The sequence below is a fragment of the Macaca mulatta genome, chromosome X (genome assembly GCF_049350105.2).
Source record: "Macaca mulatta isolate MMU2019108-1 chromosome X, T2T-MMU8v2.0, whole genome shotgun sequence".
Taxonomy (NCBI): domain Eukaryota; kingdom Metazoa; phylum Chordata; class Mammalia; order Primates; family Cercopithecidae; genus Macaca; species Macaca mulatta.
In genome coordinates this window covers 27416660-27432408 of record NC_133426.1, presented here as the reverse complement: position 1 = coordinate 27432408, position 15749 = coordinate 27416660, and the positions used below count along the sequence as shown (strand labels likewise).

Sequence of the window (15749 nt, the reverse complement as noted above, 5' to 3'; positions counted from 1 at the left end):
GACTTAAGAAAAATAATTTTCAAGTTCACAGAGACATTCACAAAAGTTTCTTCAATTTAGTGCCTTCACATACTTAGAGCTGAAAATTTTCATCTAATCCCATTCTTCTCTATCAGTTACACAATATTATTGCATATTGATTGTATCATTCAAAACATAATAGTTCAAAGTTCTTTGAAAGAGTAGGATGGTAAGAGTGACTAACAAAATCTTGGCTCATTTTGGTGATTATATATCTTTATGTGCAGTGAGGTTTTGCACATTACATCCAACTTCCAGATGACAGCTTCCCAAATATATCCCAGATATATAACACAGGTTCAACCTCATAGCCATCTGACTCTAGACACCTTGAACCAATGTGTATCTCTACTCTAAAATTTCTTAAAGGAAGCTATGTAGGAGTTTCAAAAAAATATTTCACAAATAAAATACCCTAAAAATACGGATTCAACATCATTCCTTCTTCCTAAATTTTTACACTCATTTAGTTGCTAAGAAAAATATGTCTTTACCTTTGTAGCTACTCAACATTCTCCACTGAATTTGTTCACCATCAGACTGTCTCTTATTTTTTCCTCCATTATCCACTGTCTTACAGAAGCATGTCTTGAATTTTTACCTCTGCTTACCAGCCATGTAATATGCTGGAATGAATACTTATAGAGGGAAGCAAAGGGAGGCCTCTACTTTCACTTCAACAGTTTCCCATAATATTCATGGAAAAGTTGGTGAATGGAATTCTACACTTTGTCACACCAGTTAGAGACAGATTTTTGTTAAGTGATTTTTCTTGTATTTCCTAAATTATATCATATATGTAACATTCTTCATTCATTCATTCATAAGATATTTACAGAGTTTCTGCGACGTCCATACCTCAATACTAGTCACTAGAGAAAATGAATATAATAAAGTGGAAGATGTAATGTGTGGTCTGCATCCTTCATGAACGTATGGCTGAGTTTGAAGAGACAATAACAGCTTTCCTAGGTAACAGCAATTGATATGATATGAGATCTAGAAATGGCCCGCTACTGTAGTTTACAACCAGAAAGTCTTCTCCTTGGCTGGCACTTTAATGCCGTAAAGTATGTAATTTATTATTGTGCATCGAATTTCATCTCTAAATGTAGTAAAAAGGAACAGTTCACTATTCATGGCAAGTAAAGATATAAGGTCATGCTTTAGCTACCTTAAGAAAGATCAGGCCCCCAAAATCCAGTATCTTCATAGCTGATGTTATTAGAGAGTGTGAAAAGCTGAAGGTAGAAAAAAACCTGTTGCCTGTGTGTGAATGCAAAAGGCAGTTAAGTTGCTTGTGTCTCTGGTGGAAGGATTCAGTAAAAGTGTACTGCTGCTGTCAAATATGAGATATCAGAGAGTGTCATAAAACATCATTGCACAGTTATTAAAATTATTTTAATCAATTAGTGAAAACTTGAGGAAGAGCATTATTCTATAACCTTATGAAAAGATATGAGTGCCAATAGCTACTTAGTTGTTTTAAGTGATACTGTGTGAAAAAATTTTCAAGATAAATCTCCCAACATGTCAATGAGTATAAAAATACATTACAAATGGTTACAGAATGCCTTTACATTGCTATAGCTTTTAAAGCTATCTAACCTTCTAAGTCCTCAATCAATAACACACATTTCATATTCAGTTGAAACAAAATAAAAATGTGCACCTATGGCTATCAGTGTTGACTGGAATATAGTTGAAATACTTCTGTTCCAGCACACCGTGCTTCAGAAATATGCTTTATATATGTTGTAGGTTTGTGATATCAGTTCTTGTTTTATTATTTTTGCTTCTAGCTCTATGAAAACTTCTTAGCTAAATCTCCACTAAATGATATACAACTGTAGTCCCTTTGCTTGAATTAAAGTCTCAAATGTATTTAGTGTGATTTTATATTTTGAACTTTATAATGCAAGTCATGAATAATTCACTTTGGTTGAATAAGTGGAGAATAAAGGTGAATAAGTGAATAACTAAAATGATGCTTTTAAAATAGGGTCCCCAGGCACTTAAAATTCTTAAGCCGTTTTGTAGGCCAAAAATATAGTGTAAAAAGGGTACTCTAAGGTTTTAATGATTGTGATAAAGATCTCAAAAATAAGCACAGAAGCTTAAAGTAGAACAGTTAAACAGGAAGCAATCACTCCAATAGAAAATATATGAAATAATACATGTATGGTAATAAACATGTCCAAATATGCTGATGATAACATAAAAGGTTAAAACAAAAAGACTGCATTTCCCTTGAAGAAAGTAGGAAGGCTGCTGTCCAGGGTCCAACAGATAGTTCCAAACATCACAAAGCAAAACAAACATTTCTTAGAGGACATGTAATTGTCTCTGTCACTTGTAATTTTGTCATTATAAAGAATACTTTATAAAATGTAATTATGTTTTCAAAAATATAGCTGTTTGAAATTATTTTGCACATTAGCAAAATGTCTTTTATTTTAATAAACAATACTGAATTTATTGGTAAAAAAGCATTTTTCAAATTATAAGAAAATAACTTTAATTTTTACTTTTACATTTCCTTATACTCATGTTTTTTAGTGAAAAGAGTTCAAATTATTGGTACTTTGAATGCAATTATATTTTTTAATCTTTTAGATCACTTAGTGTAATACAAATTATGTGAATTTCAGTCATAACAACACAACTAGCAATATTTCTAACATACAAAGAGAAAAATTAGATGAGTAATAAAGACAATTTATAAATTGTACATCTATTATATAAAATATTATTTCATACAACTCCATTTTTAGGAGTTGTGATCAATTTGTTGCGACTTTCTTAGGACAATAAAATACGTCTTGTCTTGCTGACAATAAGGGTCTGATAAAATAAAGGTACACAGAAAAATAAGATGATGAATTTTGATGCCAGAAATTTCTATGAGACTTAGAATCATATTAGATGTTACAAATATATTTTCAAAGCTGTTTCTTTAAGATTAGAAAATTTAAAGAACAAGTTTTTCAGAAGCTTTCATTCTTAACCAAAGAGCTTTCAACACTACTAAAAACAAGTTCCACCAGGCGGTGGCTCACTCCTGTAATCCCAGCACTTTGGGAGGCCGAAGCAGGTGGATCCCCTGAGGTCGGGAGTTCAAGACCAGCCTGACCAACATGGAGAAACCCCCGTCTCTACTAAAAATACAGAATTAGCTGGGCCTGGTGGTGCATGCCTGTAATCCCAGCTACTCGGGAAGCTGAGGCAGGATAATTGCTTGAACCCAGGAGACTTGCACCACTGCACTCAAGCCTGGACAACAAGAACAAAACTCTGTCAAAAAAAAAAAAGGAAGGAAGGAAAGAAGGAAAGGAGGGAGGGAGGGAGAGGGAGAGAGAGAGAGAGAGGAAAAAGAAAGAAAGAAAGAAAGAGAGAAAGAAAGAAAGAGGAAGGAAGGAAGAAAGAAAGAAAGAAAGAAAGAAAAGAAAGAAAGAAAAAGAAAGACATCTCTTTTTCTCTATTGGTATCTGGTCTCCAGGAAACCGTAAGTATTATTTGGAAGTGAAGTAGCCAAACAGCAGGAAGAAACATTAGAAAAAATAAATTTCTCCCTTCCTAAACTGCAGTTTCTTTGCTGGTGCCTTCCTTTAGCACAGGTCCAGAATGCACAGGACTTGGTACCCCAGGAGATGAAGTCTACAGGCCTCCCTTTGGCAGAGGAGGATGGGGATTTGTTGCAAGTGTAGAGGGGGAAGAGCAAATAACCATCACAAATTGGTGATGTTAAACTGGGTTCTGGGTCTTACAATGACTCAATTTTTTTTTTTTTTGAGACTGAGTCTCGCTGTGTTGCACAGGCTGGAGTGCAGTGGCACAGTCTCGGCTCACTACAACCTCTGCCTCCCAGGTACAAATGGTTCTTCTGCCTCAGCCTCCCGAGTAGCTGGGATTACAGGCATGTGTCACTATGCTTGGCTAACTTTTGTATTTTTAGTAGAGACAGGGTTTTGCCATGTTGGCCAGTATGGTCTTAAACTCCTGACCCCAAGCAATCCACCCGCCTCGGACTTCCAAAGTGCTGGGATTACAGGTGTGAGCCACCACACTTGGCCTAATAACTCAATTCTTAATTCTGCATCAATGCACATTAGAGAGGGCATGTTTACCTGGGTAATATTTCAATAATATCGTTCCTACATATGTGGTTCACATAATATTTCCCTTTTTTCAAAGATTACTGGCATGTAAGAGTGAGGGTGTGAATTTGATAGTAAGGGGAAATGGAGAAAGAAAGATGATTCCACTGTGTTCAATCAATTTTTGCCAAAGGCTCTTGGAAAACTATAAGCAAGTACCACGTTAAAATTTCCAGAGCTCAGAGACCGGAACCCAAGATGGCTGCGCTCTTGCTGAGACATGTTGGTCGTCATTGCCTCCGAGCCTACTTTAGCCCTCAGCTCTGTATCAGAAATGCTGTTCCTTTGGGAACCACAGCCAAAGAAGAGATGGAGCGGTTCTGGAATAAGAATATAAGTTCAAACCGTCCTGTATCTCCCCACATCACTATCTACAGTTGGTCTCTTCCCATGGCGATGTCCATCTGCCACCGTGGCACTGGTATTGCTTTGAGTGCAGGGGTCTCTCTTTTTGGCATGTCGGCCCTGTTACTCCCTGGGAACTTTGAGTCTTATTTGGAACTCGTGAAGTCCCTGTGTCTGGGGCCAGCACTGATCCACACAGCTAAGTTTGCACTCGTCTTCCCTCTCATGTATCATACCTGGAATGGGATCCGACACTTGATGTGGGACCTAGGAAAAGGCCTGAAGATTCCCCAGCTATACCAGTCTGGAGTGGTTGTCCTGGTTCTTACTGTGTTGTCCTCTATGGGGCTGGCAGCCATGTGAAGAACGGAGGTTCCCAGCATCATCTTCCCACACCTTATTACATTCATCCATCTTTCTGTTTTTCATTCTTATCTCCAGCCTGGGAAAAGTTCTCCTTATTTGTTTAGGTCCTTTTGTACTTTCAGATCCCGTTGGAGCAGTAGAGTACCTTGTAGACCATAATAGTGGAAAAGGGTCTAGTTTTCCCCTTGTTTCTAAAGATGGGGTGGCTGCAAAAACTCCCCTTTTTTGCCCACAGCTTGCCAACTCTAGAAGCAGTTATTCTGTCTGCATATTGGGCTTTGATTTGTGCTGAGGGTCAGCTTTTGGCTCCTTCTTCCTGAGACAGTGGAAACAATGCCAGCTCTGTGGCTTCTGCCCTGGGGACTGGGGGTGAGGCTTTGGGTGCCACTGCCTGTGGGTTGCTGGCTTAAAGGACAATTCTGTTCATTGGTGAGAGCCCAGGCCATTAACACCTACGCAGTGTTATTGAAAGAAGAGAGGTGGGGGTGGAGGGGAATTAGTCTGTCCCAGTTAGAGGGAGATAAAGAGGGCTAGTTAGTTCTTGGAGCAGCTGCTTTTGAGGAGAAAATATATAGCTTTTGACACAAGAAGATCCAGAAAATTATTGAACATATTAATGGTTATTTCTTTTTCTTGGATTTCCAGAAAAGCCTCTTAGTTTTATGCTTTCTCATCAAAGTCATGTACCCTTTTTTTCTGAAACTGAATTAAAATACTCATTTAAAAAAAAAAAAATTTCCAGAGCTCAGCCTGGGCAATGTGGTGAAATCCCATCCCTACAAAAAGTACAAAAATTAGCCAGGTGTTGTGGTGCACACTTGTAGTCCCAGCTACCTGGGAGGCTGAGGTGGGAGGATCGCTTGAGCCCAGGAAGTCCAGGCTGCAGTGAGTTAAGATCACGTCACTGCATTCTGGCCTGGGTGACAGACAGGGACCTTGTCTCAAAGAAAAAAAAAAAATTCCAGAGCACTCTAACATGGGATGGCTGACTCATTATATTTCATAAAGAACAATGAACTTTCCATGATTAATGTTCTCCCATGAGATGACATATTCCTTCACCATTTAGTTAACCACCTAGTTAATATAATCAGAGCTTTTGATTTCCATGCACCCTAGAAGTAATTCTTAGAGCACCACAGCTTTAGCTAATGACAGATTACTTTGTGTAATTCTCACAAAACTAAATCAACTTGTTGGTTGTTATACAGGATAGTCTGAACAAATACAGTTCTGCACTCTTTTCCTTTAGTGACCATTCATTTTTGTTTTATACTTTCTAGAAAGTTTATTTGTGTCATAAACTCTTTCTTTGAAGATAGAATTTTCGGAGCATGCTCCTGAGATGCTTTAAATATATTTTCAATGCCTTGATCTGGTATCTATAGTGTGACATTTTTGTTTCATGCAAATTAAATAAATCTCTCATGCTATAATTTATGAAATACTGAGATGGCCATATTTTTATTATAAAACTCAAAGTTTGAGACGTCTTTCTTTTGGTCACTGTACCCTTGACAAATGAGTAAAAGTCATTTTCTAAAAAGAAGGACATATAGATCGTTTTATCTAATATTGTACATTTTAACATTTTAATCCAACACTTTCTTCAGCCTTCATTCAGTGTCTTCTTGTCAATTTATATATATATATATATATATATATATATATATATATATAGAGAGAGAGAGAGAGAGAGAGAGAGAGAGAGAGAAACTTCCATATCGTTTTCCATAGTGGCTGCACCATTTTACATTCCTTCCAACAGTAGACAAGCGTTTCCTTTCTCCACATCCTTACCAACACTTATCTTTCGTTTTTCTGATAATCATCAGCAAATCAGGAACTACTAATAATTACCAAGGTAGTTATGTTGTTGTGGGACAAATCAGAGACGGGAGAGACCAAGCAGAGTTCAGGAGAGCCTTTAATTATTAAGGTGATCACTGACTCAGTTGGACTAGGATCCAGAAAGTCTGAGCCCGGAACAAAGGGATCAATCACCTTGTAGGCAGTTTGTGGCGGGAGTTACGTGCTGCAGGAAGCGTACTTGCAGAAGCGAGAACAAAGGCAGTTAATTACTCTTTTACTTTTGTTACACCCTATGTCTTACAACCTTGGGAATACATGCTTTTGTAGCAATTGCTTATCAACCTTGTGACTTTACAGCCCGGCTGGGGAGGGAAGCAAGAACTCACCATGCCTCAAGGAATGTAGAAAGATGGAACACAGATAAGCCTCTCTGGGCACAGAGGAGGGATAAGCAGCTAATGTTCTTTCTAAACCCGCCCCGCCCCACCCCACCCCCCGGGGCGGGGGGGGGGGGGTTATATTACATCCTACCTTCAAGAAAAAAGAATAAATTTTCCGACCATTATACTTATAAAATTCATTAATTCCCCCTTCAGTGTAACAGTGTCAAACTGACTTTTTTATGATCGAAGTTTGCTGTTTTAGAAGGAAATATTTTTTCAGCCAAAATATATTGTTCTTTTCAGCCATTTCCACCTTCTCTAATTTCTACATCCTTGAAATTTTCCAATTCATTTACTCCTCCATAGGGAGAATATTTTATTTTTCTTTGAGTATACCTTGTACAATTTTTGCAGTCATTGATAGTATAATTAATAATTTATATGAAAATATTTATAATTTGAAGACAATATTTGAAGGTTTGTTTTTAGAATCAAGTACATACCCTTAAATCCCAGCTTTAAGAAAGAGCCACATAAACTTGCCATAATGCATGAGTAATATAAAATAATGTCAGAGAAGAGAATACTACTTTCTGACCTTCACACAAATTCTCCTTATGCACCATTGCTAGAGGGCTGAGAGCCCTTTAAACTTTCTGACCTACTTAGTGTGGCTGTAAATGTCATTCTTATTCATAGCAACATTTAATGCTTTCCTGGGTTTTGCTAAACTATTTACCACAGTGATATATTGCAGAATTGAATTCCACAGCTTGATGGTGTACTGCATAAAGAATTGTATTGTTCATCAGTCTAAAATGGAATGCGATTCATTCTCATTGAGAGTCAGCTTGTTTCCATGGTATGAGAATGGGAGGAGAAAACACCTTATGTTTTCAGTAAAACATTCATTACTTTTACAGCTGTTTTCCTTTTCATAGTTTACTTCTCTCCATTACTAAGTAAATCACACTATAATGCCTCCCAGACATAATTTTTATATTTATTTTGGCCTTTTTACTCAGCTTTAACATTTGGCCTGATTTTAATCTGTCACATTTTACATAATCTTCCTTATAAATTGACTACTGAGTGAAACAGTGAAACCGATGCTCAAAAGAAATCTACAAGCACCGCAAGGAAAAGTCGTCAGCAATATACAGTTAGGAATAAGTTGGAATTGAAAATTCAGAATTTTTAAGTTCTGTTCATGTGAATGCTCCATGCTATTTTTCCCTTCCTATATCTGCTAAAAAGTTAGAAGGAATTTCTTCCACCAGTTTAAATACATTGTAAAATGTATCTGATTTTAAACAAATATTTATATATAATCATCATTGTAATAAGCTCTTAGATAATATTTATCTTTTACATATGTGAAAGTCAATACAAATATTTCATGTTAACTCTAAATCCAAACGGCCTTCAGTGAGTGTTCTTTGCAAAGACATTTAGAGTTAGCACTTCTGCTCACAAAAACGTTCCAGGAGCACTTTTCTAATAACAACAGGAAATGAATACAATTATTTTAGCTGCCAAAAAAATTGTTGGTGATAAGATTCTTTGTGCATTGATTTTAGAACCAATGGTATAAGAAAATCTTAAAGTATTTTCTATATATAATGCCACTGAAAACAATGTTTAAAAAGGATTAAAAAATAAGAGACATATCAATATTGATAAATAATGTCCATAACAATATTGATACTCACAAAAATTAACTTGAATATTTAATTTTTGTACACAAGTTTAGATGGTAATGGCAGTTCATTACTAATGAATATAATTGTTTTTATGGGATCCTTCTCATGTATTAGTTCAGACCTTCTTATCTTAATCTTTCTTATCAGAGATAATTCTATGACTGCTAAATCTAGAAGGGTGTAGGTGAACTTTTCATAGCAAATGTATTGCTTTTCACCCATTATACAATGTAACTGGTAAAACAAATCAAATGTGTGTATATTAATAATCATACCAAGATCTCTAACCCCTCTAGACTACAATGATATAGTAATTTAACAAGAATTGCTTTGTTCTTCTACAAGCCTGTCAGATCTAGGTTTTAATTATCTTCTCACCACCTCTAGGCCTTTTCATATTCAGACGATATGTAAATTAATGTAGTCTTTCATTTTGAAAGAGTTAAGGGATAGGAATTTCTCTAGAATATTTCTCTCTTAGCCGTCTTAACCATACATCTGCCTTCCTGTAGAATATAAATCATAACAAAAATATGGAATCCTAATTCTGGAGAGTAAAATCAGTAGGAAAATAAATCCTGCTCTCAAGAAAATAAACATTATTAAACTTTAAAATCTTCAAAGTACAATGGAAGAAAAATTAGTTTATAAATTAACTTTTCTACAAATTTAAAAAACACCCACAGTATTGTGTCTTCATTCAAATGATTTATGTGTTCAAGAATCTTTTTTTGTTTTGTTTTGTTTTTTTGGAGATGGGGTCTCACTGTTGCCCAGGCTGGAGTGCCATGGAATGATCTTGGCTCCCTGCAACCTCTGCTTCCTGGGTTCAATGATCCTCCTGCCTCAGCCTCCCGAGTAGCTGGGACTACAGGCACGCACCACCACGCCCAGCTAATTTTTTTTTTTTTTTTTTTTTAAGTAGAGATGGTGTTTCACCATGTTGGCCAGGCTGGTCTCGAACTCCTTACCTCAGGTGACCCACCTACCTCAGCCTCCCAACATGCTGGGATTACAGGCATGAGCCACCACACTCAGCCTCAAGAAACATTTTTAAAGCAGTGTTCTAAACTTGAGGCTACAACCCTGAACTAAAAAGACAAAGCCCCTGTTTTTGTCTGATTACATCTTACATGCTAAGAGAGGGAAGTATAATAAATTATGAAACACATGAATATATATATATATAAAATAAGGAAAATGAAATGGAGTTATGACAGGAAATGAATGAGGAGCAAATCTAAGGAAATCAGAAAGGGCTGCTCTTACATGATAGTTGAGCAGAAATCTGTAGCAATGCAGTGAAACATAGATATCTCTGGGGAAAACATTAGAGATGGTCAGGGCTAATTCCAAAATTTAGAGTCTAACTAAAATGATGGAATTACCATTAACTGAGATGAGAATGACTAGAGAAGAGGATTGGCAAAAATCAAGTTTGGATTTGGGCATGCTCCTTTTTTTAAAGTGTCTATTAGACTTCCAAGGGGAAATATAAAATAGAAAGAATCTAGAGTTCTGATAAGAGACCTATATTGCATTGTAACTTTGCCAGTCATCAACATGTAGATGGTATTTGAAGCCAGGAAACTTGATGTGATCAATGAGGGACTGAATAAATATGGAGAAAAGAGGCCTGAAGACTGAGTCCTGGAGCTTTCTGATTGTTGGAATCAAGAACAGGAAAAGAATAGAGAAACAGAGCCTGAGAAAGAGCATTCATGTGATCAGAGGAAAACCAAGAGAAAGCGTTGTCCTGGAAGTCAAGTGAAGAAAAATTTTAAACTAAGAGAGAGTGAAAAATTGCATTATATGCTGTTAACTGTCAAACAAATACATAGTAAACTATATGTATTTTAAGTACATATAAATAAGTAAATTATAGTAATATTGCATGGTGCATCATTTTAGTCATAATTGTAAGTATAGGTTGCTTTGTATTTTACTTTGAAACCGACCTAAATATTGAAATATAAAATGCTTGCTCTGTTATTGATGTTACCATATTACAACTTTGGAGAACGTGACCAAATGAAGCTACAATTAAATTATAGGTTTCATAAGCAAGACAAAGTAAATATGACTAGACATTTTCCAGCAAATATTAACAGTAACTGGTAGTTAGATTATCCTCATTTTCTTTTAAGGAAAATTTTGAATATCTCAAAGAGTTAACGTATACATTTGATAATTTTCTACCAAAAACAAATTTTATTTGATTTAGAAAGGTATTTACTGATAGTATTCACTGAAGAATATGCTGAATTGTTAGCCATTTTAATCCAATTAGGTGTGAGAGTCTATATGTGTGTGTGTGTATATATATATATTCTCAGTATTCTTTCAAGATTCTGAGTAAAGAACATATTAAAATTTAAAAATAAGCTACAAAATGACTGATACCATTTGTCATGTCTTATCTATATGAATTTTATTTTCTTAAAATCATTTAGCCAAAATAAAACTCAGAAAAATGCTGAATTATGGAGCTAGAATGATAAACTGACTGCAATTGTTATCCTTTATGCCAATTTTGTAAGTTATGTTTATCAGAATAACCCTATATTTTACTGCCTGACTTTGTAAAAAAAAGTTATAGATGTGTACTTATACGTTAATACTAAAAATATATTAGTTTTAAACATGGTAGATACACATGAGGTTTCATTACAATAACATAAGTTTGAAACTACTTTCTTTTCTTTCTACTTCCCTTCTGCCCTTTGACAAATCTATGCACTTATATTTTGACATTTCAAGTGACTTTATTATAAAAACTTTTTAAGTTATTTCTTATGTGCAGTAATGTCTGCATCTAGCTTAGCACCCAACAAACAATAGGCTTTCAAGCTTTTTTAATGAATAAATGGTAGCACCATTTTACACATTTTGTTACCTTTAGCAATTAGTAAGTATTAAACTATTAACACGAGTGACGGTGCCCAGGGTTGTCTTCTAGCATCTGAGTTCCCTGGCCTCAGGACTCTGCACCCAAGTGGGATGCATGCCACCCTCCCCATTCTGCACAGCACCTTGGCCCTGAGGCACCCTGCCTGTACCTCGCATCGCCCAGAGTCCCTGGAGCAAGCATCTGTTTTCTGTAGTCCTTCTCTACATAGGGCTGGACAAGAAATAGGTCTATGAAGTCCTTGGGATTCCCTGATTCTGGAATCCAGCAATGAGGACCCTACTCCAAGCAAAAGGCAAGGCTGAGACAGTCTCACCAAGACAGCCACCCTAACAGCCCCCGGTCTTCCATCAAAACCAGCATCCTCCACAACAGCCAAAAGGTGGAAGCAACCCAGATGTCTGAATAGATAAACAAAATGTGATCCAATAAACACAGGGAATATTATTCTGCCTTGAAAAAGGAAGGACATTCTGACACATGCTATGACATGCATGAAGCTTGAGGACATTATGCTAAGTGAAGTAAGTCAGTCACAAAGGGACAGACACTGTATGAGTCCACTTACAGGAAGTACCTAGAGTAGTCAAATTCATAAAGTCAGAGAGAAGAATGGTGGTTGCCAAGGGTGGGAGGAAGGGCAATGGGAGTTGTGCGATGGGTACAGATGATGAAAGATGAAAAGAGTTCTGGAGGTGGATGGTGGTGATGGCTGCACAACACTGTGATTGTAGTTAATGCCACTGAACTGTGCACTTAAAAATGGTTGAGATGGCTGGGCACGGTGGCTCATGCCTGTCATTCCAGCACTCTGGGAGGCCGAGGTGGGCAGATCACCTGAGGTCAGGAGTTTGAGACCAGCCTGGCCAAAATGGTGAAACCCTGTCTCTACTAAAAATACAAAAATTAGTCGGGTGTGGGGGCAGGCACCTGTAATCCCAGCTACTTGGGAGGCTGAGGTAGGAAAATCGCTTGAACCTGGGAAGTGGAGGTTGCAGTGAGCCAAGACCGTGCCACTGCACCCCAGACTGGGCAACAGAGTGAAACCCTGTCTCAAAAAAAAAAAAAAAAAAAAAAGGTTGAGATGGTTCATTTCATGTTATGTGTGTTTTACCACAATTTAAAAACAATGCCCTCTGGCCAGGCGCGGTGGCTCATGCCTGTAATTCCAGCACTTTGGGAGGCTGAGGCGGGCAGATCACGAGGTCAGGAGATCGAGACCATCCTGGCCAACATGGTGAAACCCCATCTCTACTAAAAATACAAAAATTAGCCAGGCGTGGTGGTGGGCACCTGTAATCCCAGCTACTTGGGAGGCTGGGGCAGGAGAATCACTTGAACCCGGGAGGCGGAGGTTGCGGTGAGCCAAGATCGTGCCATTGCACTCCAGCCTGGGCAACAACAGTGAAACACCATCTCAAAAATAAATAAATAAATAACCAAACCAAAAACAAAAACAAAACAAAAAAAAACAACAATGCTCTCCTGCACACCTACCTCCTGGGGAGAATGGCAGGGCCAGCACCCTTGACTGGAACGTGCCCCAGCTCCATGCCTGTGAATGTGGTGCAGCAGCACATGCAGTTCCCCAGTGGGAAGTGAGAGGAGTCTGTGTGAGGATGCCAGATGGCAGAGCTGAGGCCCAGGTACCGTGACGAGGCAGGAGGAGGGGGCCCCACAGCTCATCCTGCCCCACGCACCTCACTCAGCCATGGACAGGGCCAGGCAGCAGCAGGCGCTACTTCTCCTCCCCATCTGCCTTGCCTTCGCCTTCTGCCTCACCGCAGTGGTCAGCAGCCACTGGTGTGAGGGGACCCAGCGGGTAGTGAAGCCGCTGTGCCAGGACCAGCCAGGAGGGCAGCACTGCGTTCACTTCAAACGAGACAACAGCAGCGATGGCAGGATGGACAACGACAGCCAGGCTGTGCTGTACATTTGGGAGCATTTTCCTGTAGTTAATATTACTGTGTCTGCATAGTGAAAGTTAGGATTTAAGCTATGTTGACTGAAATTTTCTTCCCACTTAAACTATTGTCTTCTTGAAGACAGGGAACATGTTAACATTTTAGTCAGACATAGTTAAAAAGACTAATCTAAACAAGAACAAGACACTTTTCAACTTCACTACAGTATGATACAGTTTCTTAACTTCTCTGAGCCTTGGTTTATTTTTTTTTTACCTGTATGCAGAGAAATATAATGTATGCTCTGCTTTCCAGATACAGATATTATAATGATAAAATAAAATAATACATATAAAAGAACTTTGCTACCTCTAAGATATCATGAAAGAAAGATGTTTGTTTATTACTACGCTTTCAATAGCAGTTTCTAACAAGATAAAAAGGAGAGTGGGGAGAGAGAAGGGAAGAGGGAGAGAGAGGTAGAGGGAAATGGGAGAAGCAACAACTTACTGCCTTACTTTTATAAATGTAGAAAGCATCATAATTCTGTAAACCACTGTTCTAAGCCAGTCTCCTCAACAGGGTAAAAGAGGATGATCAGGGAATTGAAAATGTGGGAGGTTTTGGTTATCATAGTATCTGGAAAGTGTTATTGCATTTATGGGGTTGGGTAGCTGCTATGCTAAACTTTCTGTAGCCTGCTGGATGCTAACACACACAAAAATTATCCTACCCAAATGTTATTGGCAAATAACTAAATCTAGCAAACATTTTTTGAAAAACTTTTCTTTTCCTATTTGAAATAAATAAGTTGAATCATACACCAGTACATGTATTTTTACATTCAGGATGAAAAAAAAAAACCAGCATTTATGATATACCAAATATAGTCCTACTGGTATGCTTACATGATAAAGTATTTTATAAAATGTAACATAACCTATACAATTTTATATATATATATGTGTGTGTGTGTGTGTGTGTGAGTGTATAATGTAAAGGCTTTTATAAACATTTAACATAAAGGTATTATGGTGCTGGCAAAGTGTGGTGTCTCATATCTGTAATCCCAGCTCTTTGGAAGGCTGAGGTGGGAGGACAGCTTGAGGCCAGGAGTTCGAGACTAGCCTGGGCAACAGAGTAAGACCCCGTTTCAATTTTAAAAATATGAATTTATTATGGGGCTATGTAGGTCTAACATTATAAGATGAATTAGCTCTATTCCATCTTAATCTTTGAGACAGTGTAGGAATATTTTCATATCAATGTATTAGCAAGTTCTGGTGAGAATATACTTTACTAGAAGTGCAGCATTTAAAGTGCTTAAAAAGTGAAAACCAAGTAAGATTTCTCATATTATGCCCCAGGCAACTGTAAAATTTTCTGTAAAATTAAGAAACATGACTATTTCCGCTCAGTATTATTTAAGGTAACTTTCAATCACAGAAGAATGAATCCAGTTGTCTTCACACTAGAAAGATCTCGCAATCAAAAATCAACCCACTCCCAAAATCATTGTTGAAATCAAAATATTGATTACGTACCATAGAATAGAGTCATTCGCCTTCCTTTGCATTCGAACAGTGCAAGATGTCTTCTAAATAACCTTGTGGGGAGGATGTTCAGCTTTTGCGACTCCACAGAACAAAACTATCTCTCATCCTTCTTATTGCCGTTTATGTGAGTCTTTCCCACGCTGTAAGCAAGTAAAGTATCCAAATGCACCATTTTATCAAGCGCTCCATGGTCCAGAGGCAGGATATTTTGAAAGTTTGTGGCTAAAGTTGTGGCTCTCTAGTTCCATCCTAATCTAATTTTGATAATAGGACCTTACAGTTTCTAGTACTTGTAGAAAAAAAAACCTAAATTAATTCATTTTCTTCTTGGATTCCAGTAATTGTTTAGGATTTCTCTTCTACCAGTTGCTTTTGAGAAATATATTGATTTCTGGATTTCTTTAACTGATCATTGCTTTCAAGAAAAGCACTGCTCATGTCCATGCAGTTCACATCTATTTTTACAGTGATTCAGTCTGGAAAGTGAAGAGGCAGACTATAAATATTAAAGAAATATTAGTAATGATAGATATGGTAATATTATCAGTTCAGGAGCAACTTTGCTTAGTTTATCCCTTACGTGCTCTACAGGTT

General features: G+C 37.4%; 2 protein-coding genes across 8 annotated transcripts in view; one reads left to right on the top strand and one right to left on the bottom strand.

The window, feature by feature from the left end:
- The window catches only part of DCAF8L2 (DDB1 and CUL4 associated factor 8 like 2), a 171952-nt gene extending 156545 nt beyond the window's left edge, over positions 1 to 15407 (bottom strand). For 4 of the 6 annotated variants that reach the window (XM_077987680.1, XM_028841748.2, XM_077987681.1 and 1 more), the window contains exon 1: positions 15144 to 15407. The gene's annotated coding sequence lies outside the window, so the exon portion shown is untranslated. The remainder of the gene's footprint in view (positions 1 to 15143) is intronic. The other 2 variants (XM_028841749.2, XM_077987682.1) reach the window with 2 other exon arrangements.
- On the top strand, positions 4362 to 5624 carry LOC701966 (succinate dehydrogenase cytochrome b560 subunit, mitochondrial). Of its 2 annotated transcripts, XM_015127117.3 has the most exons (2): positions 4367 to 4615; positions 4780 to 5132. In XM_015127117.3, the coding sequence occupies exons 1-2, from the start codon at positions 4377 to 4379 to the stop codon at positions 4991 to 4993; spliced, it is 453 nt and encodes a 150-aa protein (XP_014982603.1). In that variant the 5' UTR covers positions 4367 to 4376; the 3' UTR covers positions 4994 to 5132. The 2 variants fall into 2 exon arrangements, with proteins under 2 accessions (XP_014982602.1, XP_014982603.1); XM_015127116.3 differs by having other exon boundaries at positions 4362 to 5624.
- Positions 15408 to 15749: the final 342 nt, after the last annotated feature.

What these genes read in the sequence shown, in the direction of transcription:
- LOC701966 (XM_015127116.3), top strand. Translation starts at nt 4,377, where the DNA reads ATGGCTGCGCTCTTGCTGAGACATGTTGGTCGTCATTGCCTCCGAGCC.